This window comes from Pseudopodoces humilis, chromosome 3, assembly GCF_049639895.1.
Source record: "Pseudopodoces humilis isolate 2021_Gansu_Grassland_sample_001 chromosome 3, ASM4963989v1, whole genome shotgun sequence".
In the NCBI taxonomy this organism is placed as follows: Eukaryota; Metazoa; Chordata; class Aves; order Passeriformes; family Paridae; genus Pseudopodoces; species Pseudopodoces humilis.
The window spans coordinates 31,392,672-31,407,639 of NC_142202.1; the positions used below are offsets into that span (position 1 = coordinate 31,392,672).

Consider the following 14,968-nt stretch of genomic DNA (forward strand, 5'->3'; position numbering starts at 1 on the left):
AGGAAGGCAATTGATGGATAACCTAGTAGTAGTTGGGTATGGAAAGCTGAAAGAATAGAAATTCTGTGTAGGAAGCAGGAACAGCTACAGGTGAAGCTGGGATGCAGCCACCAGCAGGGTGTGAGAGGGACTGACATAGATATGTGGCCCAGATCCCCACACTTCACTGGACAGAGTTGACAGACGTGGGAGAAGCTGCTTTCCCTTAATAATTGTAATCTTGCAGTGACACAGTGCCAGAGATGCAACTGGAGAGACTGAACCAGATCCTGAGCATGGGAGGAAAACTTGTGACTGGAAGTCATTGATGCCGAAAGAGACTTATCTGTCTTCCGGCTGCTGCCCTCACACCCCAAAACCTTTCTTCCTACAAACCCAAAGCAACAGCTGCAGTGTGGGATAGGGAAATATTTGTCACTCTGCATGTGCTTCCTGTGAGTCCATCACCACTATCCATCACCAAGCTCTTCCCAAGTAAGCTATCTTGCAGGAGAATGTTCCCCTCCTGCTCAGATGAACTGGAAGAATGGGCATCCTGCAAACAGAAAGTCATCTCAAGCAACAAAAGCAAAAAGTGAAACTCATTTTAAATTGTCAGCTGTGTTCAGAGCTATCTAGTTTGTCTTTTGAAGAAAGCCCACTGCTTGGGACACTGGAAAGTAATTACATGATGTCTATGCAGATCCATAAGTGTTTTGGCACTGGGAGGAGAGCACTGAAATGCAGTCTTGTCAGTCATTCACAGGCAGTGATCTGGGCCTTCTATTTTCAGCTTTGATCTCTATGGCTTGGCTGCTCTTGTGTGAGCCCTGGTAGTCACTCTGGGCTTTGAAAGGATTTCTATTTGCAACACAGAAGGGTGGTGGGAAGCAGCTGGACCAAGAGGCTTGTGCAGCCAGCTACAGTGACCTCCTAGCATTTTCTATAAAGGCAGAACGGATGAGACGGTGTTTTAGTGGGTGGAACAGTTTAATGTATGCACATGGGAAAAACAAGCGTCTTGTTTGCACCTCTGCTACAAGTGACATCCACCATATTGTTTCCCACAGAGCCTGTATCTTCCTTCAGCACCTGCACACGCAACAGCATCCTCACCCACACACCGCCTGCTTGGACAGAGTCCCACTCCCTCCCCTGGCAGACCTGCCTGCTATTTAAAGAACCCAAACCAACCGGGCAGGAGATAAGGCAAGCCCGGGACAGACCGGCATGTCTTGCTCGGCCGAGGGAAGTAGAGTGTAGCCACCTCCCTCCCCAGAGCACCCCAGGTGCCGGCCCTCGTCCACGCTGCCGTTGCCACCGTAACTTTCCTCCCTCTCGGTGCTTCCGTGGTTCCCCCAGACAGAGGGCGGGGAGAGGCAGCCCGTGGTAGTGCTGGGGCGGGGCGGCGGCTGGGGAATCCCGGGCAGGCGGGCCGGGCGCGGCTGAGTCAGGATCGGCGAGGGCAGCAGGAGGAGGCGGCGGAGGCGGAGCCGTGGCGCCTTAGACTCTGCGCCGGCCGCCTCTCGGTGGCTTTCCGGCCATGAGCCCTCCGGCAGCGGGGCCGGGAGCGGGACCCGGGCCGGGGCCGGCGGACGGCGGGCGCTGAGCCATGTCGCGGGCGGCGGGCGGCGACTGCCGCAAGGAAGCGGCGGGCTGGGAGGGCGAGGACGGGCAGTGCGACTCGGGCATCGAGTCGCTGCGCTCGCTGCCGGGCGGCAGGGAGACCCCCGCCGCGCCCGAGGGCCCTCCTGCCGTCCCCGAGGCCCTCGAGGAGACCCTCGCCGAGGCTGCCGCCTCCGAGGAGCGGCTGGATTCCAGCTACGGCTCCGGCGCCCTGCCCGAGGCTCTGCCCGAGCTGCCGGGGGCTCCGGTGGGCCGCCCCGAGGAGCCGCCGCCCCGGCCCGAGGGGCTCAGCCGGCAGCAGCTGGAGGCCCTCACCTACCTTTCGGAGGACGGAGACACGTGAGTGATCCCCGGGGAGCTGCGAGCGATTGCTCCCCCAGCCCCGGGCTGCTCCCCTTGCAGCCGGCCGGCGGTGGGGAGCCGGTGTCTAGAGGCAAGCCAGGCTGTGTTTGCCGTGGTCCCCAGCCCTCTCCCGAGAAGCATCCGTTCAGCTGTGTTGTTAAGGACTCCCCGGGCCCCAGTCCTAAGGGCCTCCCGCCTTGCTTTGGTGCGCGTCGATGCTTGGCATCCAGGTTTGGGTGGATGACCCCCTCACCCTGCCTGAGAGGTACCTGAGCCAGGTCCAGTGGAGTGAGCAGGAGGAGATGCACCGCAGGCTACATGGCACAGAATGAACGCACCATAGGAAGCCAGCTTCCGCTTGCCATAGGACTGCTAACAACTAGAAGAAAGGGGGGAGAAAATCAAGCCCCCCTTCCTCCCTACTATCTCTTCCCCAGAGAACACGTTTCCTCCACAATGGGGAAGGCTTGGCTTCATGAGATGGCACATAAGCGAGTCCTGAAACAAGATTAGCCATGCAGGGCAAGAGCTTGTGATGGCTGTGTTAGACACTGCTCAACTGAGCAGCCCAAGAGCTATTTGTTCTCAGGTGGGAATAGCCTTACTTTGCCAACTTGCCTGCGGAGCCCTGGCTTTTGGCAGAGTTGTGACGCACACCCCAATATAGGGCTACCCTCCTGAGCTTCTGTGACAGAGACAAGTTCTTCTCTTAATGAGGGGGGCTTCCCACATCTGTAATGCCCTCTCGAGGGCAGAGGCATCACGCCAGAGTTATTTGGTTTGACTTCTGGTAATTACCTTCAGCTAATCACAGCATTTTTTCCTGTTCTGCATTCCCTCGATGGAAGGTTTTCATCATGAGTGTACACACAGAGCATGAGTGAAGCATTCTCACAGCTGAGTGCAAAGCTTTTCCCCAAAACCAGGCTAGAGTTTAATTCTGAGTAATGGTGCAAGAGGAAGAGAAACTTAGAGGCACTGACATGATCAAGCAGATGTCTTCAGTAGCAAGAGCTGCAAGAAAGCTCTGTCCTTGCCTGGCAGAGCACATCTGGATTGAAGCTGAAGATGAGCTGGGAGACAGCCTGAATGTTTACTTCCCTGTTAGGAAGGAGTCTGTGCATCTGCTAATTAGTTCATTAAGGCTGACTGTGGGAGCTGTTCCGAGGATTGGCTGGAAGTCTCATGGCAAGCATAGTTAGACTAAACCCAGCCTCCCACACTCCCCACACAGGCTTTCTATCCTATCTACAGGTTGATTCTGTGACTCCTCAGAAAGGAGGAGCTTTGGCAGTTTTCCCAGCTGTAACACTAGAGTCAAGGTGTCCATGGAGAAAGAGCCAGGCATCTGGCTGTAGTGGAAGTAATGCTTCCCCCCAGGTTTGTCTGTCATGGCGTGCCAAGGGCTCCTGGCTTATTGTTTTATTACTGAGCCCCATAGATGCAGCTGTTTGGAGATGCTTTTAGTGCTTGAGGCTGTCTTGTTTGGTGGTTGAAGTCCTTTGCCTGTCAGACTTGCTTGGAGAGACCTAACACAAACTCTTATTAACTAGGAAAACATTAATCAGTGGCGCCTTGGTTACTGTAGGCAGGAGAGGCTCTCAGAGAGCTCTCCAAACGGTTGCCTTTGCTCTTCTATTTTCTCTCACAGTCAGTGCATTTCAGAACAGGAAATTGGTAGAGTGAGAGAGGGAGCGATAGGTCTCCTGCTTGTACAGCTCTGGGCTCACCATGGTCACAGTCACATAGGTGATCTACTCCCATTGCGGGAAAAAAACCCTGTTCTTGTGGTTAGAGTGGTGAGGCTGTGGATTTTTGCCTTTGCTATTCTTGTCTCTCCTCCTGACCCTGTGGCAGAGGTAGGTAGCATTTATATTTAGAAGTGCTGAACATCCACCACTCAGGTCGGTGCAAATGTGGACTGTGACCACTAAGCGACTCATTGAATTGCCACCGGTTTTGTATGTGAAAACAAGTCAGGGCTGATAGTAATGCTAAAGTCTATGGTGCAGTTTCTCATCCAGTGGCAGAAGGTCCCCAGAGAGAAGGGATCAGATGGCCACAGGCTACATCCCTTTCATCTGGCCAGACAAACCCATCTTCTCTTCATCTCTGTCAGCAGCACCTTTCCTCATGTGCTTTTTTTAAATGTCCACTACAAAACAGCTCCAGGCAGAGAATTAAAATCATAGTATCATTATATTTCAGAAGACATGGGCAACTACACTTTCCTGTAATTGAAATTTTGAAAATACAGAAAGTTCAGGAGTTTTGGCCTAGTAGTTCCTGTTTCCCCAGATCCCCTGGCTGGTACTGAGCTGAGAGGAGCAAGCTGGGCTTGCACTAAAGGAACTGGCAAAAGTCTTAGCTCTACTTCTGAAAAAAATCTTCATTGTCCATAGCTCCCTCAGGCTCACCCACCTGTGCCATCTCAAGGTGTGCCTGTGTTTGTCAGCCTGGCATTGGTGAGGTAAGAACAGTAGGTGGAGGCAGAGATGAAGAGCACATGCTTGGGCGGTTGGAGCATCAGGAGGGTCCTCCTTGGATTCCTCCCTGCCTGACTCCACAGGAGAGGAGCGTCAGAGCAGGCAGGATGAAGCAATGGGGCTAAAACTGTCTCTCCCTGTGCCCAAAGTTAGAAGGAGTCTCATTTTGGTAGGAAGGAAATTGGCCAACAGGAAGGATGGGGGTATGATGGCCAGTTAAATGCGTTCGTGCTGTCTTCCAAGAACTATTTGCCCAAATGTCATCCTCTCCATGGCTCCCTAGTGCCACTGGCAGCCCCTCTGCCTCAGAAAAGTCAGAGCCACAGTAATCAGGCACATTAGTCCCAAAGAGAGTGTGGCTCAGCTGTGAGGGCAGAAGTCAAGCATGAGGAGTGGGGTGGCAAGCGGAAGATGGTGGGTGCACTTTGGGCAGCGATCTATGTCCTGCTTATTGTGTAGGCAGGTAGAGAACAAACCTTGTGCAATCAAGCTCAAATAGTCTCCTCCAAGCATCTGTCCTTTCCTTGTGACACAAAACTCCACATATCTGTCTCTTCCATGTAAACAAGCTTCTTTTCTGCTGACTTGGGTCCTGATGGGACTGCTGTGTGTGGAAGTGAAGAGAGGGGCTTTCCAGTTGTAGGCCTGGCCGCCTCTGAGCAGACTGCAGGCAGATTTATTGTTGTGTCCCAGCCTCTAGACCACCTCAGCCTTTGTGAAGATTCATCTAGGAAACCCCATCCCTCTCAGCCACACCTGGCAGATGCACAATGCCAGCATTCTGCATGTGGGACCAGCTCCTTTGATGTGAAATGGGGCGTGAAAGGATCACCTGTTTTTGTTCCAGCACAAGAGAAAACCTTCCCATTTCCTTTGACTGATGTTAGACTGCCAGCTCTGGAGAGGCAGAGTTGATTCATCAGTGTGTGAAGTTATGCAGAGTTTCCTCTTTCTAGGACTGTATAGTCTATCTTAAAAACATGTTTTCCTTTCTGCCCGTGCTGGTCCTTGGGCCACATACCACTTTCTGCCATTGCACCTAATGCCGTGGTGATGGAAAGGCTGGGGGCTCCACCTCTGCAGGAGAGTGACTGTCTTCTGCATGGGGCTCCATATGCAAAGCAGTGCAGCACCTCTGCAGGGGTGAAGGCTGAGGGACCCCGGCTCAATCACAGAAGGAAGACCTAGACCTCCTTCAGATGGAAAATGGGACTGTGTGGTTTTGGTTGGGTGGGTGTTTCAGGGAGGGAGGGGAGCAGAGGAAGCCTGACTTCCGCCTTCGACCAGAGACAAGTGGTGCCCCGTCTGCTGATAAGAAATCACGTGATTTGTGACTTGTGGGCTGAAATGTCTTAACAAGGGCTTGGGGGACAGTTATTCAGTAAATATAGTAAATATTTAGTAATATATAGTAATATATAGTAATATATAGTAATATATAGTAATATAGTAAATTCAGGGCCCCATGGGAGCTAATGTTCAGAACTCTTCACATGATGGTAGTGAAGGGGCCTCCCTTACCAGCATGGGTTGTCGCTAAGCATGAAGGCTCATCTTGAAGGGGCCAAGAGCCACTTCTAACCATTCACTGGCATGGGCCAATCATAACCGTCTTGAGTCATGTAGTCCTGGGCTGGAGATCTTCCCTGAGCAGGGGAATAGAGGTTGTCCCCATTCAGGCTGTCTGCTCCAGTGCAGCTGCATTCTCACTGCTTGCCCTGCTGTACCAGGGTATTGCTGAACCCCTGTGTACCTGGGGGAGTGCTCAGAGTGTGACAGCAAAGATAAAATAAAGGGAAAGAAGGAAAAAGAAGCAGAGGACTGGAGAGACTCAGTTTTAGAAGGATTAATGAAGTCTGATGCAGAGAGCACACCTTGTTGCTTTTCAGGCTGGGAGTCCCCCTGCTTTGCTGGGCTGGGCTGTTGCCAGCTGCTCAGCAGTGGGATGGCCATAGTTAAATGTGAGATGCTCTTGGTTTTATCAGAGGGTCTTCAGAAACCTTGCTTGATTGCCAGGATTCAAGTTCATCCCAAGTTACTCCCTAGCATGCTGCCAATTGTGGGGCATTAGAGAAAGTGAGTCCTAACATGGGTCTTCCAGGGGGGAGATTTTCCTGTGTCTAGCTCCCTGTCCCTGAACTCTCAGCTGTGCCTCTATGTGTGCTCAGGAGTTTGGTAAACAGGAGCTTGGTGTCCCTCTAAGCAAGGCTAGTCACTTTGCACAAGTTGCTTTGGAATGCCCCAGAAGTTGCTGGCTGCTGCAGGGTCACACACACACAGCCTTGGCGTAAAGTGGGTAAGTCCTGGCAGCCTTCTGAGATAGCGCATGCAAGAGGTTTTTTTCCATTTGGGTGACTTCAGCCTGGCCTGGAGGAAGTTTCTTCAGACTTTCCACCTGCCTAGGTTTGCTTTGGAGCTGGGGACAAACACAGGGAACTTTAGCACAGAGGAAGGGAAAGAATGGCTGGAAATTTCCATTTCCTGGGATGCAGAAGCTTGGCTGTAACAGATCAGCCAAGGTGCGTAGGGCTTCAGGTCCTTGCACTTTGCAGGCAGGCTCAACTGCTGCTGGAAATAGGTTGAGCTCAGATAATTTAACACAAAAAATCTTACTTTTTTATTGGCTTGGGTTTGGGTTTTTTTAGTATAATGTGAAAAAATGAGGAGTCAGACATGACTGTGTAGGAAAAGGTGGTGGGGTCTGAGCTGTGAGTGGTTACTGTGTGCCTCCCAATGAGCTATGTGGGATGCTCTCTGTGTCACAGAGTTGGGAAGCCCCTCTGACTGGGGCAGGTCCAGAGCTGAAGAGGGGCCCCGAGGTATCTTAGACTCACGGCTTGGGCCTCATTAAAAGAAAATCCTGAGACAGTGAGGATACCTCACTGGTAGGCAGGAACACAGAACATGGAATAAGGCAGCTGAGATCCGCTGCTCCCTTGGAGCTGCCAAAGGGCATCTGGAACAGCTTTAAGGACCAGGACAGCATTGCATTGGTATGTGGGGAGGAAGGAAGGGAGCCAGGCTGGCCTGGTTCAGGGGTGCAGGGCAGGATTGAGCTGTGCTTGCTAAGCCTGCTGGCAGAGCTTTGTGCTGTTGGCTGAGGAAGCGGTTAGCAGTGCAGGTTACAGGGCTGGAACAGGAGAGTAGGGTAAGTATGGAATTCCCCTGCTGTTTTCCTCCTCCCTTGCTCTCCTTTCTATTGCTGCTGGGGCCATTTCCTCCCCTGAACAAGTTTCTCTTGTGTGAATTGTTTGCGTGATTTTGTGCTCCTCCACTCTGCTGAAACAAGAAGCTGGGAATGAGCCGTTCCTGCTGCAGACAGGCACCTTATCTAGAGAGGGAGAAAAATTTGTCAAAGCAAATTCAGTTGAATGCTGGATCACCTGATTAAGGTGCTTCTGGGGTAAGACGGTGAAGGGAGAGGCTGCTTCATGGACAACGTGTCTTGCTCTACAGATGGGGAGATCTGCATGGTCAGCTCCTTTTCTAGAGAGCTGGAACAGGATAGCCAGAGAACTGGTGGGACTTCATCAGTTCTGCTTGTGTGTGAGAGCTGGGTGTCACCCCTTACCCTGTTCTCCTGCCTCCAGTCCTCATGTGTGGAAGCTTTTCCTACTAGACACTTGAAGTCACTCAGAAGTTGGAGATGGGCAGCACTGTGGAAATGGATGCACTCCTGTGCCTAAGCTGGGACCACTTCGGGCATGGCGTGTTCATTCCCAGGGATAGCCCCAGACTCCCTACTCTGGGGTTGTTATCTCTCTGATGATGGGGATGATGGGTAGATCACTTTGTGCAGGGGATGTCCTGTGCCTTTGTGATTCAGAGTGCTGAGTCCCCTTTTATGCTGGGGCAGAGCTGGTGAGCAAGTGGAAAAGCTGAGAATGAACCCAGCAGTCCCTACTCCTGCTGTGTTTTCCTTTGTTATAAATGCATATTATATTATTGGCTTTTCGCAAATACTATAATGGATGTTATATGTATAAGGTTAGAAAATGTTGTTGTACTAATACAGTTTCTTTTATTTCTGTTATTGATGAAATTTAGAAATAGTGGTATAATACATATATATGTTAGACTATAACATGATATTATAAACAAAAAGTAGTTTGTGCTTTATAGCCCAGAGACTGAAAAGATAGTCAGAGACCCCCCTCTACATTTAAGATAATCTTGTCCTCCAAGACCTCCAAGAGAAGGATTTATTGCATCCTTATCAGAGGATAGAAAACCCGGTGGCGCCAAGAAGATTGATCTATTGGGAAGGGGGCAAAGTAAAAACTAAACAAAGGAACATCAAAAAACTTAAGAAGAATATATGAATATGTATGAGAATTTATGTATATGTAGTAGGATTCTGTTTTTAAGGGACAGTCCTTTGTTAGTAAGGTGTGCTCTCTTGGTTGAATGCAGGGACACCTGGCCATATCTGTATACTTTATTTTTATCTCCTAATTGTCTTTCTATTAAACTTTAAATTCTATAAAAAATATGTGAACCTCGTTTTTCAGACCTTGCTCACAGCTCCTCCATCCCTTGCCCTTTCCAAAAGTACTCCCTGTTGCACTTTCTGACAGTTCCTGCTGGACACCCACCCTGTGGCTGAAGGCAAGAGCATGGGGAGGGAGGGAGCAGGCAAGTAGAGGAAAGCAGAGGAGAGATGTGCAGGCAGCCTGGGATGGGCAAGGATCTGGGCATAGCAGGGTAGAGGGCTTGTTCTGGCAAGGGCACACTGCTGTGGCTGGGCAAGGAGAGGTTCTGTCAGAGATCGGGTGTCTCTCCGTTGCCATGCCCTGGCTGTGGCACACGATGTGCCAGCACACAGCAGCCCATCAGCAGCTGGACCGCGTGGCTGCTGTGACACAGAGAGAGGTGTGATTGTAGCCTTGGTGGAAAAAAGTGGAGACTGGCACGATGCCTGCACCTCAGGTCTCCTTGGTGTAAGAGGTTTCCTGAGTTAAGAGATAATCCCAGCTCCGGGTTGGCAGCACTGCCAGTAGCACAGAATGCCTCAGTGCACATGTGCTCGTGTAGGGTTCCTCCCAGCCCACTGGCCTTGTGATGATTCCCCCAAGTAGCTCAGGTTCTTGGCAGCCATTTTAGGAAGTTGAGGGCTGGTAATGAGGAAAGGCGAGAATGAATGCAGAAATGAAAGCCCAGGAGGGGCTGCACCCAGTTGGAGAAGGAAGGGGGAGGAGGGGGGAAGCAATCCTTCAAAGCAGGCACATCTCAGCTGCAAGGTGAAAACCAGAGCTCTGGCCAGGGCAATGCTCACCCCCATTGCCTCTGCAGCATGGATGCCCGAACTAGCTCAGTGTCAGCCCAGCCCAAAGCAGCTCCACTGTCTTGTTGAGCTGCAAAGGCAGCCAAGCCAGGAAAAATGAGGTGCTGGTAGTGGCAGAGGGCTGCTTGGGGGTTTCCATCTCCCCTGGGTGACTGGCACGCTCGTCCCCACATGATAGTGTAGTGTAGTGTGGGTAGTGACAGAGGGGCCTGGGGGATTCCTGGGGCACAAGGGCTGTCTGCTATGGGACACAACCCTGAGCACTACTCTCCCCTGGGAGCCCAGTGTGGCTCTGGAAAGTGAAAGCACCAGCAGTTTAAAGTTCAAGCTGAATTGCCGTGGAAAGTCCCTTATTTGAGCAGTCTTAACTCTGCTGTACCTGAAAAAGGCAGATCCTGAAGCCTTTTCTTGCAAGTGGTTCCTGGGAGCAAGTTTGAGAAACAGGGGCTGTCCCTGCAAGTGTGTGAGAGACCTCAGTAGAGGTGCTACCACAGGGGCTAGGGACCTGATGCAAAACCTAGCAGGGAATCTCCCTGCTCAGATCATACCTAGGCTAGGGTTAGCAAAAGCCTGATGAGAGGAGGGCTATTCTTACAGCTGGTTGCCTTGTTCCTGGGCTGGGCCCCTTGGCTGTGCCTCTGCCCCATGGTCCACTGAGGTGGCCAGACCCTGCCCATGGGGCTGCATGGCTCCTGCTTGCAGCCCCCTGCCCTGGTAGTGCTGGCAGTGAGGGGGCCCCCCATGGCTGTGCAGAAGCAAGCAAATGTGGGTGGCTTCCCCTTCCAGTGGGGAATTCCTTGCTGCAACATAACCTGGGGCTTCCCTGCAGACAAAGCCTCTCCTGTTGGGTACAGCCTCTCCCCTGGCAGCAGGGTGGAGAGGAACTGGAAGCCTTGTTTTGCCTTCAAAATCAGGGTTCAGCTGAAGATGCCTGGGGTCCCAGATGCTGCCTTGATCTTCACGCAGAACTTGGGAGGAGGTCGATAAAGGACATTCTTGGGAAGTGGCCTCTGAGCTTCTCAGCACATTCATATCCCAATGCATTGGCAAAAAGGCAGCCTCAGCCCCACTTCTTGTCTGCAATGCTTTAGGGACAGGTGCTGTTCTTCTGCTTGTGGAGTGATGCTCTCCCACATTGCAGGTGGCATCCCAAAGCTGGGCTGTCTGGAGAGTGGGGTGTCTTGCCAGGGCTGGCACAACTCTCACCCTCCATCTCTTGGCCCTGTCAGTCTCCATCAAAGCAGCATGGGTGGCAGAGCCCAGCCTTCAGTTTGGAGCTGGTTCCTTCCAGAGACAGAGGCCACCCAGGGCCTCTAGTGCAGTGGTGAGGGACCAGGAAGCTGAGCTCATGCCTGCCTTGCTGTGCAGAGTGGGAGCTGCTGCCTGCTGCTCGCTGCTGACCATGGTGGCCAGGTTTGGCCTGAGGGGGATGCCCTATGGTGGGAAGGTGAGGCTTTCAGTGCAGGGGGCCTGGGAGACAGGAGGTTGGCAGGTGGGACTGGAAATTCCTTCTCAGCTCTGCCTCTGTTGTGCTCTTGCTTCTCTTCTGACTGTATAGGGGCTGTCTGGAAATTAAGCCTGTCCTTGGGCTGGGGCACTCTGGGGTGCCTGGCCACCCCATAGGTGTGGGGACCACAGTCCTGAGGACCAGAGCTCCCTGCTTGCCACCAAGCTCTGACAGCTGCACCTCTGTGCTAGCAGGCTGTGTGCCAGCCTTGCCATGACAGTGCTAAAATGGAAGGGTGTGGGGGAGAGGAGATAATCAGTGTGGACTGGCAGATCGGCTGGCATAGGGACTGTGTCATGCAGGTGATCTTGGACCAGCCCTGGGCTCCTACCCAGCTTTGACTGTTTGCCTTCATGGAGGGGAAAGCAGAAGTAGAGCATGCTGTTGGAAGTAGGGAACCAGAATTTCCCAGGCAGCTGTCAGAGCTCAGAACTCTCTCCACAGCCATCAAACTCAGGACTCTGGGAAAGACGTCCCAGGCTCTTTGGACTTAGATCAGTTGGAGGACTGACTTTGGGCAGTGCCAGATTGAAACACTACACATGCTGTGAGGTCTGAGGGAGGACCCTGTGTTCCTTTGCAGGAACAGGAGGGTCTACTCCCCATGGGGATCAGAGTAGAGGACTGTCCTGTGAAGCCTCAGACCATGTTCCTGCCTTGGCCTTCTGCTGAACTTCCCCAGGGAGAGGGCAAGATGGAGGACCTCTAAGCTGGAGGGAAGGAGACTGGAGGAGGCAGGGAGATTATTCTTTCATGCAGCAGGGAAGGATCTCTGCTCCTGAGCATGCCACTTGGGACTTATTTTTCTTTTTTTTTCTCCCCTGTCACAGGTTGGTTCATCTGGCCATTATCCACTGTGTCCCAGCTGTAGCACTCTGCTGCATCGCTCAGCTACCCAGGGAGGTGCTGGAGATCCAAAATGATCTTTTCCAGGTATGCTGTTGTGATTAGGCAGGAGATGGGAGGAAGAGGAATGCCACAGGCTGTTCCCTGGATAGCTGCTCAATCTGTCTGCCCTTTGCCCAAGACCCCACACCTGCTTCCCCCAGAGAGTGGTGAAGGTCCCATGTGTGCAGCCTCTTTGCAGGGAGGGGAGGAATGGAGGTGGCGATACCCCGAGAGAGAAGTGTGGCAGCTCCCAGCACTGGGGGGTGAAGAGTTTCTTTGCAAGGCCCCAGGACATTGCAGACACCCATGGAAGAGGCATGGCTTGAATGAGGCAGGGTAGATAACTTGGGAGAAGGTCTCCATGGGTGATCAGTAAGCTGAGGTGCAGGGGAACAGCATGGCAGTGTCCTGCATGGCAGTCAGACTGTGCTGCCAGGCTAGCTTCTGGAGACTGGTGGGGCTCATCACACCTGGTGTCCTGCAGGGCAACTTCCCCTTTCCTAATTTCTCTCCAGACCCCGCTCCACCTTGCTGTGTACCTGGAGCAGCCCAGTGTCATCCAGGCACTGATCCACAAAGGAGTGAACCCTGGGCTGCAGGACCGCAATGGCAACACCCCGCTGCACTTGGCCTGTGAGCAGCAGCACCTGCAATGTGCCCAGCAGCTGCTGGGGGGCCCAGCCACACCGGATGGCACAACTCAGCCCCATGGGCACCACCAGGACCTGCAGCTCCAGAACTGGCAAGGTGAGACATGGGGGCAGTGCAGTGGCAAAGCTAGTGGCCAGATTAGGGCAGAGACCATGATATGTGTATGCAGGGATTCAGAAGCACAGCAGAATGGGAATGCAGCTGGGATTGGTGTGCCTCAGAGTGGACTGGACTGACTGTGGCTCTCTCTTCTGCCTCCCTATCACAGGCTTGGCCTGTCTGCACATCAGTACTTTGAAAGGGAACATCCCAATGATGTCTCTGCTGTTGGAGAGTGGTGCCAACATTGATGTTCGGGTAAGACTGGCATGGTGTGATGTTTTGTAAAGGCTGGGATGGTGGGTTTTTCTTTTGGGCACTCCCTTCAGCCCTGGGGCAGGTGCTTCTGTGAGGCTTGGGAGCACTGAATTTTGAGGGAGCAGAGAGTAAAGGTCCTTGAGAGATTGTTGAATGCTGTGACAGCAGTCAGGATGGGGACTGCCCTCTGTACCCAGTCAACAGGGTGTGGGTGGGTGCTGCAGGACCCAGCTGAGGGGACCCCCTACCCACACCCTTATGATCTGTGGGTTGCAGGAAGGCACGAGTGGGAAGACCCCATTGCATCTGGCTGTGGAGTGCCACAACTGTAGGGCTGTCCAGTTCCTGCTGCGCAATGGGGCGTATGTGGATGCCCAGATGTACAATGGGTGCACTCCGCTGCACCTCGCCGTGGGTCGCAAGGATGCTGCCATTGCTGCCATCCTCTCACACTCTGGGGCTGACACCCTCCTGAGGAACATGGAGAATGAGACAGCTCAGGACCTGGCTGATGGCAACGATGATGTGAGTCTCTGTGTGGGGAAGCCTTTGGCTCTGCAAGTGTGTCAGGGGGTGCAGGAGCTGGATGATAGAGGGACCCTCCTAGGAGAAGTTTCTAGTTGTTCCTATCCTTGGCTCTGTGGTGTGTGGGATAACTGCTTTTTGCCTCGAGCCCTAGGAAAAGCCCAGACAGGGTTTCTTGGCACTTCTCAGGGGACGTGGGAGGCTGGAGGACTGGGTGGAGGGAGGATTTGGGCCCCTAACCCAGCTTGCTGAAGACACAACTCTGGATGCTTACATGTCCTTACTCTTGATAATTGCAGCTCCTTGCCTTGCTGCCCTTCGATGACCTGAAGATCTCAGGGAAGCCTGTTGTGTGCTCTGAATGAGTGGATGGACTCCTTTGGCCCATTAGGCTGCCTCCTTCCTCTGTGCTGCTGTCTTGCTGCCCACTAGGATCTTGCCTGCCAGCAGTTCAGTGGGAGCAGAGACATTTTGGGAGACTTATCCCACTGCCCCTCCCCTCTTTGGAAAAGTTTTGTTTGCCTCATGCTGCCTTCCCAGATGGAAGAAGGTGGCATTATGAGCACTACATAGAGGAGGTTTTTCTTTTAGAATCTGTGCGCTGCAGCAGGACTGAATTTCCCCTCCCTGCCATGGGTCTTACTTGTGGGGATCTCCAGCATACACAGAGAAGGAGCAGGAGAGGACTCATTTTCACACTGTAGGCACCCCATCAGAATAAGTGTAGGGTGAGGTGAGTCAACACTCACTCTAATAAATGTTTGTTGTTGCTGTGGACACCAGAGGTCTCATGATCTAACCCACCCCACACTCCACAGTGTCAGAAGGCTGCGCATCAGCACGGGTGCTTGGGGACATGAGGGCTACAGGGGTTTCCCCAGTCTGCCTGTTCCCTTGGGTCCTTCACACAGCAGAAGGTGAGTGGGAGCACGGGGCCTTCCACACTTGCAGAGCCTTTCTACTGTTCAGGGCTGAGGCTGGGGGATCCCAGCAAGGTGCCCTATTTCCATGCTGTCTTGCCAAGCATCTGGCTGCAGGGCTGGAGAAAGAGCACAGGAGATACTGAAGACCAGGTTGTGGATTCCTGCTTCTGCCATTGTGCCTGACATCCTGCTGCTTTACTGCGCTGTGGTTTCCTCTCTCAGAGGACAGGAAGATCCTGCCCCCTCTCCTGACTTGGAAGAGGGTTAAAAAACTTAGGGTACGGGTCTTTCCTGGGTTTTAGATTCTCCCAGGCTAAAAGTGGAAGAGGTGGCAGCGTTATCTTCCCACCCCTTCTGTCGTTCAGCTCACCACCCTTCCCTAACACTTACTTCTCCAGCC

The 14,968-nt window shown here is 52.8% G+C and overlaps 1 protein-coding gene across 1 annotated transcript; it reads left to right on the forward strand.

Moving 5' to 3' along the window:
• The first annotated feature begins 1,513 nt into the window (after positions 1-1,513).
• Positions 1,514-14,422, forward strand: NFKBIE (NFKB inhibitor epsilon). The gene is made up of 6 exons (XM_005530608.2): positions 1,514-1,944; positions 12,055-12,157; positions 12,628-12,859; positions 13,032-13,120; positions 13,397-13,645; positions 13,945-14,422. Exons 1-6 carry the CDS (start codon positions 1,592-1,594, stop codon positions 14,008-14,010), a joined length of 1,092 nt encoding a protein of 363 aa, XP_005530665.1. The 5' UTR covers positions 1,514-1,591; the 3' UTR covers positions 14,011-14,422.
• Positions 14,423-14,968: the final 546 nt, after the last annotated feature.

Bases quoted from the DNA above. Each gene is read 5' to 3' on its own strand.
- NFKBIE (XM_005530608.2), top strand. From the start codon at position 1,592: ATGTCGCGGGCGGCGGGCGGCGACTGCCGCAAGGAAGCGGCGGGCTGG. The intron at 12,158-12,627 runs GTATGCTGTTGT...ATTTCTCTCCAG, and splicing joins TCCAAAATGATCTTTTCCAG to ACCCCGCTCCACCTTGCTGT. The intron at 13,121-13,396 runs GTAAGACTGGCA...TGTGGGTTGCAG, and splicing joins GTGCCAACATTGATGTTCGG to GAAGGCACGAGTGGGAAGAC.